This window comes from Epithele typhae (genome assembly GCF_022376455.1).
Source record: "Epithele typhae strain CBS 203.58 chromosome Unknown BXZ73scaffold_12, whole genome shotgun sequence".
Lineage (NCBI taxonomy): Eukaryota > Fungi > Basidiomycota > Agaricomycetes > Polyporales > Epitheliaceae > Epithele > Epithele typhae.
In genome coordinates this window covers 257,408-272,986 of record NW_025954203.1, presented here as the reverse complement: position 1 = coordinate 272,986, position 15,579 = coordinate 257,408, and the positions used below count along the sequence as shown (strand labels likewise).

Below are 15,579 nucleotides of genomic sequence, written 5' to 3'. Positions count from 1 at the left end.
AGCACTCCTGAAAGGCCTGAAGGCCTGATCGACTGATGCAAACAGCAAACGTGAATAGAGTGCCGATAGGGCGTCTATCTTATCTTCAGGACTGCTAAGTGCTTGCTTGCCGTCTCGTACAACTAGGAATCTAGGATGTAGCGTGTCCTGCGCCGAATCTGAGGGTCTCCTCTTGGACTCTATAGGCATTATACGAGTACACCAGAGCACCACGGTCTTGTTTGTCGACAAACGAAGAAATCGGGCCAGATATCCTGAACCCCTGGTCGCCCATCGATGCGTCCATACACATGAGACCAAACCGTCGGTCGTAGGAAGCGTTCCAGGTCCGCGGGGGACACTGCAGCCCCCACCCACGATGATAGACAGAGAATGCGCCGCGCATACGTTTGCAGGGGGCCGACCTTTGCAAATCTCGATGCAACCCACCGCGGTCCCGAGACTCCCGGCGTCCATCCATCCTCACGCCGCCCACATGCTAATCAGGAACATCATCGGCGTGTGGCCCACCTCGCCTATCGCTCCGGAAATTGGAATTGGTCGCCGTCGTGGTGGGTGAGCGTGATTGAGTCGAGTAGGCCGACCGTTCCGGAATACGCACCGCCGCGGGCTTCGCTCCATCGGGGGCTTTCGAGCCACTAGGCCCTGACGCACATGATATTGTGCCCGTGGGGCGTGTCTTGCACGTAGTGACTCATGAGTCCCCGTCGGACCGACCGTGGCGGTGGATGGTGGCCGGTTTTGCCATCGGATCGTGAGATGAGCCTTGAGAAATGAACAGTGCGAACAACGCAGCGACGCCTGCAGAGTGCCAGAGACTACGAAGCCAGAACCACGCCGCCGGCCGATGATGTGCAACGCGACGTATCTCTGGCCTCGAGATGATAAATGTAGGAGGCGGTCCGCGTGTGGCGAGAGCTCGGGTGGGGTACTGTGTTCGAACTTGTCCACATTCCGACACACGGGCCGTCCCTGGGCAGTACGCGGATACACGTCGGGGCATACTACAGCCTGGTCAGCACCTCCGCCCCGCTGTCGGTGATGTACACCATGTGCTCCGCCTGTGCCGAACGGGCGCAGTTCTGCGGTCGAGAAAAAAAGTCAGAACAGCGGGTCAAAGTGTATGCAGGAGGATCCGCGCACCTCCGTAGATACAGTCCAGTCATCCGGGAAGGTGAACCCGGTCGTCTCGTACCCCTGGACGATGGCCGGCTGGAGCTTCTGTCAGGAGAGCACGTGGATGGAATATCGATAAGTGTACCTCGATGGTGAAGCAGTCTCCCGTCTGCATCCCTTCTGGCTCCTGGTTCACTGCGCCCCTCAAGATTGACAAGAGACGACGAAACGGATCGCGGGACCACTCACGGGTGTGATACACCCACGGCCGTCTGTGGAACTCCCTCCCTATCCCGTGCCCGGTGAACATCGGAGACACCGCGTACTCCTCCCGCGCGCGTGCGAGGACGCCCTGGATCGCCTGTGCGATCTCGCGGAAGGGCTGTCCGGGGCCGCACACGGCGATCGCGGCGTCGAGCGCGGCCTGCGTGGTGTGCACCAGATCACGGCCCTTCACGTCCTGGGCAAGGCGAGCGTCAGCATGTGGGTACGTGAAAGGCGAAAAAAAAAAGAGACGTACGACGTCCCCGACGAGGAACGTGCGCGACGTGTCGCCGTGGAATCCATCTAGGTACACGGTCACGTCAACGTTCACGATATCCCCGTCTTGCAGTGGGCGACTGTGGGTGCGCGTCGCATTGACGGTCCAGTGGGGTTGGTCGGTGCGGGGCAGGGGAGCAGTCGGAACGTGCACAATCGGCGTTGGGGCCGAAACGGTGAGAGTGTATCATCGTGGCGTCGAGCACAGACCGTTGGCGTCGGAGCGGGTGCGGCGCCACGAGCACATCGGGGGGCGGGGCAGGGGGGCAAGAGTGCTCCGTGAGGACCGGCGCAAAGAGACAAAACGTGCACGAGCACAAGCAAGGAGGGGTACTGACTCGTCTGGGATGCCGTGCGCGATGACGTTGTTCACGCTCGTGCAGCACGCCTTCGGGAAGCCCTTGTACAGCAGCGGGGACGGGTACGCGCCGCGCGCGACGACGAAGTCGTGCACCGCCGCGTCGATCGCGTCCGTCGTGCGGCCAGCCTGTGCAGACGGCGGATATGAGCGCGGTGTTTTCAACGCGGGCGACGCTTACCTCGACCAACGTTTCCGCATAGTTCAACGTCTCCGCGGCCAACCGCGCCGCACGTTTCAAGCGCACGACGTCCTCCGGGGCGGTGATCAGCTTTCTGCGCGTGTCTGACGTCGCGTCCGCGCTCGCATCTGGGTTGGCCGGGTCGGGGACGTAGGGCGGTCGGGGGATTTGCGGCAGGACGTTGCGGGGGAGGATGTGGGAGGTGCCCCACATGTACGGCTCTTCGGGGAGGATAATGTCGTAGAAACCGAAGCGAAGGTCATGCTCTGACAACGCAGCGGTATCTGGGAGCTCTTCAGCTTCAGGAGTTAGGCGGGGAGGGCTGTCGTGTGAGGAGAGCTGTCTGCTGCTTGACGTGGAAGGCCATGGTCGCGGTCGCGGATGTGCGTGTGGTATTCGAGTGTATGAGATGCGAAATTGGGGCCGTGGTGAACGAGGAAGCAGAGAACGAAGCAGCCGCATAGACGGAGGTGGTGGCGGACGGAAAGCAGGTCACCCTCGACAGACGCGCATGCATCGAGAGATGCGTCCAACATGGTATTATGACAGATTCTAGAAGTAATAGTACAGACAACACCAAGACACGCAACGACGTATGTGCATGAGAGGGGAGCAACAAATTAGTCTTCTGTTTATGTCCAGTACTTGGCAGCACCACGTCCGCCTCCGTGCCCCTTCTCGTTCTCCACGACGAATATTGCGTCTTGCAGCGTGACAGCCAACCGCCCGTCGTCGTCCTTCTCCTTCGACTGGGCATTCATCTTGCTCTGATACGGTCGTGCCCATCCGCTCGCCGTGTTCGTCGCAGGGGTCGTCGTTGTTGCGGGGGTCCCCGCCGGTTTCGGTTTCGGCTTGGCTGCCCCCGCGCTCGCTGCCGACATCCACGCGTACTTGCCCGTCCCCAGCCCCGCCGCCTGGCTCGCGACCGCGTTGGACATCTTCTTCTGCACGTCCGCCGACATGTTCCGCGCCGTCACGCCCGGGCCGTCCTTTTTCTTCTTCTTCTTCGGCGCGCCGTCCTCCCCCTCCCCACCGAGCCCGTCGAGGCCCGCGGCGCCATTCGTCCCCGTGGTGAGCGCCGCGGCCTGCGCGGCCTGCGCGTCCTGCCGCTCCTTGCGCTCGCGCCGCTCCTTGATGTCCTCCTCCCTGTACGCCTTCTGGAGCGCCTCGAGCTGCTTCCCGACGTCCGCGCGGACCTTGATGCTCCACACCGGCGTGCCGTCCTCGTAAGTGCTCGGGGGGCGGTCGAACTGCGTGTCCGTCCGGTGCTTCGCGGCGGCGATCATCGAGGTGAGGAGGGTCTGAAGACGTGTGCGGAGGGCGAGCGCGAGGTACTCGACCGAGTCTTTGGGGATGTTCGGGACTTTGTACTTTGTCCCGGTCGTGCGCATCGTCGCGGAGAGGAAGGAGGTGTCAAACTGAGGCTTGTCTGGCTGCTTTCGTGACCGGTCCTCGTATGGCCGGTAGGCGTAGTATTGGTCGTTCGTCCGCTGCAGAGTTTCTTCCTCCGCCTAGAACCATGGGCGGTCAGCGATGATGCGAAACGACTCGATGATCGTGCCCTTTTCGACGCGGGGCAAGAAAGGTCATCCCATCGCAGATTTTTGGCTCTTGTGGGGCACACACGCATGAGAGACAGGGTGTGCGTGCAGGTTTGAAGACGAGGAGAAGGGAGAGGGAGTCAAGAGACAGAACAACCGACGACGTACCTTCAGGTCCACCCCTGCACTGCCGAGTGCATCGTTCAACGTCGCAACATCGGTAGTTTCTACTGTATTTGGTTGGGTTGGTGCTGGTGCTTGTGCCGCTGGTGTCGATATTGGCCGAATAACACCGGCCACGGCCGGCTGCGCAACCTGTGTATGGACTTGTGATGATGATGGGGCTATCTGGGCTGTCTGGGCTTGTTGAGCGACTTGGGCTTGTTGGGTGTAGTGTGGATAATGGGCATAGCTCGACTGAGGGTAGTGTCCATATTGGTATGGAGAATACGTGGTAGCTCTGTGGGGAGGTGGTCAGCGCGAGACAAGTATATGGCGGATGCTCTATTGCCCTACGCTGTATGCGTCGGATGTTGTGATTGCTGCTGCAGTGCAGGATCAATCGGAATCGCTGAAAGCAACAAGCTTAGATCTTCGAAGCGTGAAGAAGTATTGGAGCACGCACGCGCGGGCTGAGGCCATTGAGCTGCGGCGAAGGTGGAGGCGGGCTGAGCTGCAGGTTGTGGTTGAGCCTGTGGCTGGGGTGTCGGCTGGGGCTGAGGAGCCGGCTGTGGGGTTTCAGACATCGGGGGAAAGCCTTGGTAAGTCTGGTCCAGCGGACGGTGTAGGGGCAAGAAGCAGAGCGTGGAGAGGGTCGGGTGGGTGGCCCACGGGCTAGATCAGAGCACGAGTGACGTCGAGCAGCAGCCACACTCGCGTTTGGTGTCCCACGGTCGCGCTACCGGACCCTGGACACCTCGACTCGACCTCGTTGCTCAGTCGCGATCACATGCTAGCGCCCTCTTGTCTCTCCGCCCCCACATGGTACCTCCTACGCTGTGTATGCGCGACCAGATCTGCTAACATTCTACAGGCTGTTTGTCAGTACTTCATTCGAGGCACCTGCAGATTCGGCACCAGCTGCAGGAATGAGCACCCCCAAGAAGGCCAGAAACAAGGCGTGTTCGGCAGTACGTCTTATTGTCTTCTTCGAGGCCGCCTTCTTCTCACCCCCGCCCAACTCTTTCTCTCTTGCCACCTCCATCCCTCTCGCCACACCCATGTCTCGCCCTGCAGACCAATCGTGGACACAGTCCTCTCAAACGGCTGCACCCTCTTCCACTGTCACGCCCGCCTCATCCTTGTTCACGTTCGTCCGTTTGCTCTTCTCAAGCCGTCCCAAAGCTGACTTTTGGCCTAATTATTCCCAGCCTCGAATCCCTGAACCGTGATCTTACGAGCGAAAAACCGACATGGCCTTTGTCTTCCTTTGGTCCGGCGAAGCAGCAGCCTCTCCTCGTGACGGGCCTGGATGAGTCTCCGGAGGAGCTGAGAGTAATGGCGGCAAAGGCGGCGCGGGAAGGCACCACTCAGGACTATGTGAGTAATCTACTCTACAGGCGTTTTCTCTCCTCGCGGTCCCCATGGTTGATGCAGGATTGTGGACACCTTGCACTAATGCACCCGAGACTAACAGGACTTTTGCAGTTGAAGTATGAGTCTGAGAAGATCGCTGCGGCGGACTCGATGTATGCCCAAGCGAAGTCAAACATGCAATCCCTTCATGCGCAAGCGGTGAGGAATCACGGATCACACAGTTCTGGTGCTCCCACAACTGGATGGACGCCTACCGCAACCACCTCCGCTTTTGGTGCTCCTGCATCTACTTCCGCGTTCGGTGCCCCAGCGTCCACCTCCGCGTTCGGAGCTCCGGCATCCTCTTCTGCGTTTGGCGCTCCTGCGTCCACCGGTGCATTCGGCAAGCCCTCAGGGTTTGGCGCATTTGCCTCCACAGGAGCATCTGCGTTTGGAGCAGGGGCCTCCACCAACACCACATCCGCGTTCGGTCAGTCCGCGTTCGGTCAATCATCCCTTGGGAGTCAGTCGGCGTTTGGGAAGCCTGCCAGTGCGTTTGGTCAACCATCGTCTGCGCCGGCTACGTCAGCCTTTGGCCAGCCCGCCCAGGGAGCACCAACGTCAGCATTCGGCACACCTGCGTCAGGAACCACCTCCGCGTTCGGCCAGCCAGCGGCTGGCGGGACTGCGTCAGCATTTGGACAGCCCGCCTCAGGCTCTGGCGTGTCTGCGTTTGGCCAACCAGCAGCGGGATCTGCAGGCTCAGCATTCGGGCAGCCCTCACAGGGCGGGTCGAGCGCGTTCGGGCAGCCCTCTCAAGCGCCAGCCGCCTCAGCCTTCGGCCAACCTGCTCAAGGCTCGACGACATCGGCGTTCGGACAACCTGCCTTCGGAGCTTCTGCCTTCGGAAAGCCTGCTTTCGGAACACCAACCGGTCCAGCAACTACCTCCGCCTTTGGCACTCCTTCACTAGGTTCTGGCACTTCCGCCTTCGGCGCGCCCGCGCAAGGCGCAACCACTTCACCTTTTGGTGCCCCGCAATCGACGTCCGCCTTCGGCCAGTCATCGTTCGGCCAAAGTGCATTCGGGAAACCGGCGGGTACGACGTCCGCGTTCGCTGCGCCCGCGGCATCCACGACAGGCGGCGCTTTCTCGGCGTTCGCCAACCCTCAAGCGTCTTCCTCGACCCCTGCCGCAAACTCGACAACCTCGAGTGGCCCCGCCGGTGGAGGTGGCGCGTTCTCGGCGTTTGCGGGCGGACAGAATTCTGCCTTCGGGCTCGCTGCGGCCTCCAAACCCGCCGCCTTTGGACAGTCCGCGTTCGGGAGCGGGGGAAGTGCCGCGCCCACCTCCGCTTTTGGTACGCCCGCGCCATCAGCGACCTCAGCCTTCGGCGCCCCCGCTGCAACCTCTGCGTTTGGGGCCCCTGCGTTCCCGACAGCCTCAAATCCCCAGCCCGTGGCTTTCACTCCGAGTGGTGGCAGCTCGAAAAACACCGGCTCGGCCTTCGCTCCCCAGCGTATCGCCGCCACGACGACCTCGAAGGGGTCAAGCCGTCGAAGCCTGACTTCGCGGCTGCGCGCAGGCGACTGGTGTACAAGCCCGGGCGGACCAAGTACGACGACCTGCTCCCACCGAACTACAAGGATATCCTGCCGAAGTCGGTGATGGACCAGTTCCTGAGCCCGAGCGAGAAGTTCGACTGGACGGAGATCCCGGAGTGCGTACCACCGAAGGAGGTGCGGTAGGCCCCCAACTTCCTCCCGACGCTGGTTTGCACGACATCCTCCTCAACTTTGGCTGTGTTGTACAAGGCACGAACTCTCACGTCCTCCACGTCAGCCTCTACGACAGCACGCTGCGCGTCCCACTGCCGGTGCTTTCACAGCATGTATATCTACTAGCGAAGGCTCTAGCCTCTGTATTTTTGCCAGTCCAACAATAAGCCCGCTTTTCACCTCATCACGGCCATTTGTTCACCTCAAGCCCCGACCGCCCGATCCAGCCCTCCAGACCAGTGCTTTCCTGAACCTTGCAGGCGGGATAGCCCACGCCCTTGACTTCCCCGGGCGAGGCCGAACACAGCTCGCACGGCCGACCCATCTCACGCCGTTCCAACTACCCAGACGAGCGACTTGGCAGCGCCCACCGCGGGCCACCGTACGCGGCGGAGCTTCTCAACCACGCTTGTCCCCGCAAAGTTCCTCCTCCGCCCTGACTCCAGCGCGCCCGCAACACTGTGCCCTTCACGACGGCGTCCCGGGTCCCAGGTCCGGTGGGGCCCCCAAGACCCAGGCGAGAGTGCGCCGAAACGGGACGAGTCGCGCTGCAGCCTGCTGCGTTGGGGTTCCGCGACCGCTGCGATCCAGGCCCGCGCGTCGCCGACACGCCAAGTCAGCGCCGTGCGCGAGCACACGGGCGCGGCCACAGACGGCCAAATATGGGCAAACAGGCCGGCGCCGCGCGGGACCGCGGGTGGCCTCGAGGCGTGTCCGCGGGCGGGAGGCGGTATCGGAGGCTGGCGTGTGCGAGGGCTCTTTTTGTCTTTCAGATCGTGGGGCCTAGGGCGGGGTGGGCTGGCGCGGGCGCGGGCGCGATGAGGCATCCAGCAGGTTTGTACTAGCGCCGCGGCGGTGATTCTGGAGGCCGGCGCGCAGGGGCGGGCTCTGCGGCGGTGCAGAACCACATAGTAGTTCGGGAGCTCCCACAAACCATGAGGAAGGCGCCACATGCAGTCCCCATACAATCTGTCTCCACCCAAGTATAATTTGGAGCCTACGGGGGACGCAGCCGGTCATGATGCGAGGATGAAAGTGGGACGCTGTCCGGGTGAGGCGTGTGCGCAGATGGTCTCCACATGGTGCAGACTGATACGGCCACTGCCACCCCGCCTCCATTTCAATTGAAAGGTACTAATAGATGGTTGACGTCGACCGACAGAAACGCTATACACATTGCGATGAGCCGACTGCCAAGCTGCGCGAGACGAAAACAGTTACGTAGCTACAGCCGACAGGTCCTGGTTCGGGCAAAAGGCTTGTCGTCGCACAAGCCGCACTCAGTCATCTCCGGACGCGCCGCAACTGGAAAATGAGTGAACCAGGAAAACGAATGAAACGTGACGGAAGTACGGATCGAGGACAGAATTGCTGTGACGACTCCAGATGGACTGAAGCCTTCACGACTCGGGCGATGACGAGCTCTCACGCGCACGCTTGACACAGTGCCCGTGTGTGCCCTAGGCGCGGCATGTCAAGGATTCGGCTGCTTGAAGTTAGCAAGCAACAAGACGGGCACATCGTTGGTCCGCCACGCGCGGCCCATTCCACGACGCCGTGATTCACACAAAACGCCACAAAGGTGCAGCGAACGTGTTTCGATGGCGCCGCGGCCAGAAGAGGTCGACCCTGCCTGTTCTCGGGGGTTTCGGAGATCCCGGACACGACATTGCGCCCTTCGGATCCATTCGACATGTGCACTTCGGATGAGCGGGAAAGCGACTCAGCGCCTCCTTTGACGAGAGCAGACGAGAGCGGTGCCCGGCAAACAGTAAACTATTTGACGTCGCAGCGCCCCTCGCGGGCCACATGGCGATGGCGAGGTCCGCCGCCCTCGTCCCACCTCCTGCGTCCTGATTCGCCATCCGTTGGGCCCGCGTCCTGCTCCTGGGCCTCGGTCACTCCGTCGACGTCGGCGTCGTGGCGGGCACCGTCCATGGCGGCGGCTTAGACAGGTCCACGTTCCCGCCGCTGAGGATGATGCCCACGGGCCCGGTGATGCCGAGCGCTTGGAACTTGGGGCTGCGCACGGCGGCGAAGGCCACGGCGCCGCTGGGCTCGACGACGATCTTCATGCGCTCCCAGAGGAGGCGCATGGCCTCGAAGATTTCCTGCGCGCATTCCGAGGTCGGGTGGTTGAGGGCGGCGGGAGCGGTGAGTCCGGGGATCAGAACGAGACGCGACGGTGGGTGCGCAACGGGCGGGTGGCGGCGGCGGCGGCAACAAGACGAGAATGGAGTGCGGAATGGGGTCAGCCGTAGCATGAGATAGGACCCCGACCCCGACCTCGACCGTGGCCACCGGATCGCGCGCGTCGCGGTATGGCGACCGCGCGCGATGGCGGCTGGCGGTGTGGTTCGGGCGGGCAGGGAAGAGCCTACAGCCCGACGGGACGCACCTCTTCCGAGACCGTGACGACCGCCTCGACCTTCTCCTGGATGACGGGGAAGTTGAGCACCCCCACGGGCGTCCTCAGCCCGTCCGCGACCGTCCGCGCGTCGACGTCCTCGACGCGCGAGCCCCGCGCGAGCCCCCGCGCACAGTCGTCCGCGCCCGCCGGCTCCGCCCCGAACACGCGCGCGCCCGTGCCGTCCGCCGCGAGCGCCGTGCCCGCGAGCAGCCCGCCGCCGCCCACGGGCGCGACGACGGCCGCGAGGCCGGGCGCGTCCGCGAGGAGCTCGAGCGCGGCGGTGCCCGCGCCGAGGATCGTGTTCGCGGCGTCGTACGGGGGGACGAAGGCGGCGCCGGTGCGGGCCTGGACGGCGGCGAGCGTCGCGGCGCGTGCGGGGGCGGTCGGGGCGCAGAAGGTGATCTCGGCGCCGTACGCGCGCACGGCGTCGATCTTGGGCTGGGCGGAGTCGTCTGGCTGAGGCGGGCGACGGATGGGAGGGGTTGCGGGCGGCGGAAGGCGGTGTGGCATGGAGGGAGCGGCGGAGAGGCGGCGGCGGTGGACGGAGGTCCGGTTCGGGAGCGGGAGCGGGAGCTCAGTGCAGTTCAGCCCGCCTGCGATGAGGTACAGACGTACCATAACGACATAGCACGGTATTCCGCGTTGCTTGGCCGCAAGCGCAAGCGCACCGGCGTGGTTTCCTGGACAAAATAATAATGCCCAAATTAGTTGAAGGTGGCTTTCATCCGCGGAAAGTAAGTGTCTCGGTCCGCAGATGCAGGGGATGAGCAGCACTGATCATAATGGTCACAAATTGCGCACCACCTGCCTGGTTTTCATCTGGGGCAGCACAGCGCGACACGTCGACAGGAAGTGACACAGCGGTCGTGGACTAACCTGAGCTATGAGTGCAAACGCCCTTCTCGAGCTCCTCAGGTGTCAAGCACGACAAACTGTAACTGGCTCCCCTGAACTTGAATGCACCGCCCTTCTGAAGGTTTTCCGCTTTGAAATACAGCGTGTTCTTGCATGGGAGTGACTCAGACAACGAGGAAGACGTTAGCACGGGTGTGCGGTGGACGAGCGATACGATCTTGCTGTGGGCGGCCACCACGGAACTTCGGGCCAGAGGGAGGGTGGGTGTACTCGGAAAGGTCGAGGCCGTCATCTCCGTGAGTCGCTTCTAGGTGGAACTGCCAGGATGTCCTAGGGTGGTTTGATATCGGCCGGAGCTATCCATCATCGAGTCAGAACACTAGTCATCCATGAGATCCAGGAATTTGCCCGCCAGTGAGTGGGAGGCGCAGACATACTGGTTTAGGACTGCAGAGGCGTCGTAGTCACTGGTGGGCTGTGTAAGTACCCAAGGACCAGGGATTGTAATCTGCGTGTGGGGCGGCGTGAAGTAGGCGCGTGGATGAATCATCACTGTGTCTCAGCATAGAAGCGCAATCGGACTTTGGGTCGGGTTGACTTACAAAGCTTGCACGAACTCCGATCGCTGCGAGCGGCGGGGTAGGAGGAGGCTGATGAGCGTCGATAGCAAGATTCTTGAGCGCGGAGTTGGCGCAATTGTGGACGTCCTTCTCACGCCATGTCGAAGCCTACAGATAGCACATCCTATAGTCCAATAGCGACAGACTTTATGTATTGAGCGAATCGGAAAACTTGCTCATCTCCACGGTTCAATTTTCGGCGACGCGGAAAGAGAACGGGACCAAGTGCTAGTGCGAGACTTGACTGCACAACAGCTGAGATGGTGGGTGAAGCAAAGCAGGAGCGACAATCTAATTGGCGCTTGACGGTCTCGAATCGCGGACCCAATCGGGCGTCTGTGGTTGCCACGCTGACATGCCGCGAAACTCACTGGCACTGCTGCTCTCCAGCCTTGTCTACAATCCTCAACTGCTTGTACCCCCTGCCCCCCTTGCACGACTTGTCGTCTCTTCATGGAATGCAACTTGTGTCAATGCCGCTGAGCCGAGCTGTCTGGTAAGAAATCAAGTCGCCCACGCTTGCTTGTGTTCGTTTGCCACTTCCTGGATTTCACACCCTGGCTTTTGTAGACGAAGAAGAAAATGAAATATATGCGCCCGGAGGAGCTTCTGTGATGTGCCCGATGGTTTTTGCCACGAGGGCGCCACCAACGACGGGTGAGTTTCACCGTACAGCGGTCGCACCGCTTTCATCCACCCGACACGAAAACCTCACAGATCTGGTTTTGTCTCAGATGAATCACTCAATGGCACCGCGATGCGTCATGAAATGCATCCGGTGCGTTCCTGTACGGGGCTGTACCACGTCTTTCGGCAAGATCCTCCATGTGCGGAGTCCGGAGGTGTGCGCCCGAAGCCACATCGCCGGTCGAGAAATCAAGCGTACGTGGGGTGAGCCACAGCCGCTGTGATGACTCGCGGGGTGCTGGGAGAAGATTCTTGGAAGTGGACGGATGTCTTGCATGGCGCGTCAGTAGGCGTTGGGGTCAATGTTAGAGGTGAGCGTGCACGCTCACTGCCACCGAATTTGTTTGCGTCACTCGGCTTCCCTGTCGACGTCCAGGCGGACGCGCGGCGTGACTGGACGTACGTAGCCTTCGCCACCTGTTTTCGGCGCCCGGGGTCGTGCGGCGGCGAACACGTCTCCGCGGCGCATCCCACGACACACTCTCACGCGCACAGAGATGGGACGCTGCGATCTTGTACCTGTCCACGAAACAAGGGCGGCAATGTTGCTGGTACGGATTGCCACGCCTGCTAATGGTGATGTGAAGATAGCGTTCCCAGCATCGTTCGGAGGACGGTGCTAGATCGGTGCTCGGGGTCGATGCTGGGTCCGTGAATCAATCACGTTTTGACCATTGTTGACAATGTAACGTCAATGTCGCACCTTCTTTCCAGACTCGCGCGGTCGCGAAGCCCGTGCGATCTAATCTTGGCCTCTCGAAAGAGGTCGCTGGGAATCTCTTCGTCGTTAATGCATGGTCGGTTCGGTTCTGGCACTGCTAATCCCCTGTGCGTGGATGTCTGTATCTATTTCCTGTCTATATCCAGTCCTCGTGCCATCCCAAAAGTACTAATGTGCTTTTCGACAGACGTCCCGAGGGACCGATTACGCTTGGAGTGCTGCGGCCCCACGGACTTGCGCTGCGCCCGCGTATCGAGCGACCGCGATTTCTTGTCGGTGGCCGTCTATTCGACTACCCAGAGCTCTCTGGACCGCTGCGGCGGCGAGAGGTATCCCGAATGCACATGCCCCGCCGGCGATCGGGGCCGAATGGTGATTGCGGCGCATCCAGGTCATCGATGGGGCTCGGTTCCTGCCGCCGTTACGTCGCCGCCTCTCTTGCGCGCGATGGATTCTGCTTGCCGGGCCACTTGGGGGAGGCCAGGGGCGACCGTGGGATTGGCTGACTCAGCCCCCGTGCCCAAAGTCCAATCGCAAGGCGGTGCGACACTTGCTCGAGCTGAAGCACGTCCGACAGCCCCGACCGGCGCATTGACACAAGACCGAAGATTCCACCCGACCCGCGCCCGACCCGACGCAAATCCCGGAGGCCTCAAGGCGCAACCTTCGCCCAAGGGTGCGCTGGCCCTTTGCCGCGCACAGCTTCGGAGCTGGGCGGGGGAGAGGGAAGACGCACAATGACTCGGGCGCACTTCCGAGTATTCGAGTTTTCGCTGGCCCGCCCGCGCATGCGGATGTGACGCACGCGCGGATATGAGCGGCGTGACGCGCCGCGGCGACGGGAGCGGAATCGCATCCTCGTCGCGATCGAGGCGGACGAGGGCACAGCGCCGGTGAGTCATCGGGGCGCCAATCTGGAGCGGGACGTTTCGCGAGGGCTGGATCTCGCGGGATCTGGCCCGCGAGTATCAGCCAGGGCTGTTCTGACCTTGTCCCATTCCAGGTTTTGCAAACGTTGCCCGAACCTCCCCAGCACCAGGGTTCCCGACTTCCGCGCCTCCTCGGTGACGTTCCGGGCCAGCGCGCATGCCCCGCTTCCGCTCACCTACATATACCAGCTTCCGCGGCCAACCTCACATCCTCTCATCCTCCCACTCATCTCCCGTCGTTCCTCCGCCCCTCTACCCACCGCACTGCTGCCCCCTATCACATCGTCCACTACTATTCCTCTCTCCGACTCACACATGGGCGTCATCCAACAGAAGGTCTGGCTCATCACCGGTACGTTGACGCCTCCCATGACGCCCATGACGTCCCTCTCACTCACTTCGTGCGCGTTAGGGTTCGACTACATATTCCAGGCCGTCTGTAACATATGTTACTAACAAACCGACCCTCAGACGCCATTTGTAACACGTGTAAGTAACATGTAACTAATTCGAAATGTAATGAAGGTCTAGTGCTGCGGAGAATAGCCCTACCAGTCCCCATCCTTAGTCAAATCGCTGTCGGAATCCTCATCATCGGACGTAGACAGCCAGATTCGTGCAGCACCCACAGTAGAGACGCATCATAGCACGCAGACGACACCAGGCGACCCCTCTGAGGGTATTCCAAGGAGATGGGGAGACCACAATTGCGACAAACACTCTTCAGGATAGCGGGAGCTTGCACAGGGCCCTTTGAAGAAACGTGTGATTTTCAGTGAAAGCACAAATATCTGAGCCACTGATGTGCAGTCAACTCCGGGCTCAGGAATCAACAAGGATGAGGGCGAGTGAGCGAGTGAGCGTAAGCGTGAGTCGCGGGAAGTCGTATAGAAGCAGATACGACGCGCCGCGGGGAGAGCGAGCGCGAAGGGAGGATGGATTGGAGGATCGCGCGAGCGCAAGGAGGACACCGCGGGGATAGACGCGGGAGATGGACGAGGTCACGCATACGGGCGCTGGCGAAGGCGAGGGGGAATACGGGGGCGTGGGCGAAAGCGTGGACGTGAACGTGCGCGTGCGCGAAGTCGAAGTCGAAGGCGAGACTAGATGAGCACACTGCACGCGTAGATGGAGTGGGGATGTGAGCGCAGATAGACCGAGGCAGCATGAGCCGAAATGGGGGGCTCGCGAAGTGGATACGAGGATACGAAATAGAGCAAAAATAAAGCAGGAGAGAAGAAGAAACATACGATATGAGGAGTGGGTTACCATCACGAGACAAGAACGTGTCGTCAGGCTATGGAGGATGGGGATCGAGTGCGGGCAGGTGATGACTACGAGCGGGCGTGGGCCGCGCCGCGGTGCGTCCGCGAGTGTCGCGTCGGGACTGTGGTGCTGGGGCGTTAATCATGGGGTCCTCGCGGATCGCGACGGGTGTGCGCAGCGGAATGGTCGAGATGTGTGAGGACGAGCGAGGACAAGGTGGGCGGCGGCGCGCAGGCGCTAGCGTAGTCGCGGTGCACCGTACAGCGGTGGCACGTGCGTATCACCACGTACAGAGCTTACCTGCAGCTGACTCGCCAAGGATAAGGATCGTGCCCCAGACGCTCCGGAGTCCGCCAGCATTCACGTACAACTCGGGGTGTGAAAGGGCAAAGCGGCGACAGGTGGACAAGCGCGGAAACATAAGGTAGTTCCCAACGAGTGGGTATGAGCATCCATCAGCTATGGACAACTACCCGATCCCGTTTCGCCTCGTTTTCCATGCAAATCAGGCTGTGAACCAACTTGTTCAGTTGACCGGCATATGAGGACGGCTCCGGGGTGCAATCGTGATCTTGGAGTGCTTGCGGACTGACCGCGAGAGGTTCGAGAGACGGAATGGGCGAAGTGCGCGAGGACAAGGGCCGAGCGCGGTCGAAGGTGTTGTGCTCGTACGTCTTCACCGTACGGCGATAGCGTGTGCGTGTCGGCGTCCGCAGCGTCATCGTGAGCCCCTGGGCTTCGAACCCCGCGACAGCCGCCTCGACGCGCGCGTGGCGAGCCCTCGCGAGCGCTGCGCCCTTCGCATCGAGCCCGTCTTTGGTGCCGGGGGTGTCGACGAGCCCCGTGGTGAGCACAGCGACGGTGAAGGCCTCGGGCGCGAGGAGGACGGAGAACTTGATGGCGGCAATGACCTGCTGCCTGCACGCACTCGGAGAGGTGGTAGGACGGCATGGCGGCGATCTGCATGTCGTGGATCGAGTTGTACTTGCCACCCTCGGTGTTGATCACCATGATCTTCCTCGCGCCAGTGGGGGACGCGCGTAGGAGGGGAGGAAGGCGTGG

The 15,579-nt window shown here is 61.6% G+C and overlaps 4 protein-coding genes across 4 annotated transcripts; 1 reads left to right on the top strand and 3 right to left on the bottom strand.

The window, feature by feature from the left end:
* Nucleotides 1-1,004: 1,004 nt before the first annotated feature.
* BXZ73DRAFT_43908 (methionine aminopeptidase) lies at nt 1,005-2,657 on the bottom strand (the record flags this gene model as incomplete). The annotated part of the gene is made up of 7 exons (XM_048019233.1): nt 1,005-1,082; nt 1,144-1,212; nt 1,262-1,311; nt 1,366-1,576; nt 1,637-1,736; nt 1,995-2,143; nt 2,196-2,657. 7 exons carry the CDS (start codon nt 2,655-2,657, stop codon nt 1,005-1,007), a joined length of 1,119 nt encoding a protein of 372 aa, XP_047879808.1.
* A 170-nt stretch (nt 2,658-2,827) lies between these two features.
* On the bottom strand, nt 2,828-4,482 carry BXZ73DRAFT_89002 (transcription initiation factor TFIID component TAF4 family-domain-containing protein; the record flags this gene model as incomplete). The annotated part of the gene is made up of 3 exons (XM_048025138.1): nt 2,828-3,706; nt 3,905-4,196; nt 4,253-4,482. 3 exons carry the CDS (start codon nt 4,480-4,482, stop codon nt 2,828-2,830), a joined length of 1,401 nt encoding a protein of 466 aa, XP_047879807.1.
* Nucleotides 4,483-4,685: 203 nt separating this feature from the next.
* BXZ73DRAFT_89001 (uncharacterized protein) lies at nt 4,686-6,999 on the top strand (the record flags this gene model as incomplete). The annotated part of the gene is made up of 8 exons (XM_048025137.1): nt 4,686-4,736; nt 4,770-4,870; nt 5,107-5,275; nt 5,384-5,801; nt 5,841-6,297; nt 6,331-6,426; nt 6,466-6,798; nt 6,837-6,999. The coding sequence occupies 8 exons, from the start codon at nt 4,686-4,688 to the stop codon at nt 6,997-6,999; spliced, it is 1,788 nt and encodes a 595-aa protein (XP_047879806.1).
* A 1,928-nt stretch (nt 7,000-8,927) lies between these two features.
* Nucleotides 8,928-10,586, bottom strand: BXZ73DRAFT_43921 (tryptophan synthase beta subunit-like PLP-dependent enzyme; the record flags this gene model as incomplete). Its single annotated transcript, XM_048019237.1, has 4 exons — nt 8,928-9,140; nt 9,428-9,895; nt 10,055-10,119; nt 10,316-10,586. The coding sequence occupies 4 exons, from the start codon at nt 10,584-10,586 to the stop codon at nt 8,928-8,930; spliced, it is 1,017 nt and encodes a 338-aa protein (XP_047879805.1).
* Between the last annotated feature and the right edge of the window lie 4,993 nt (nt 10,587-15,579).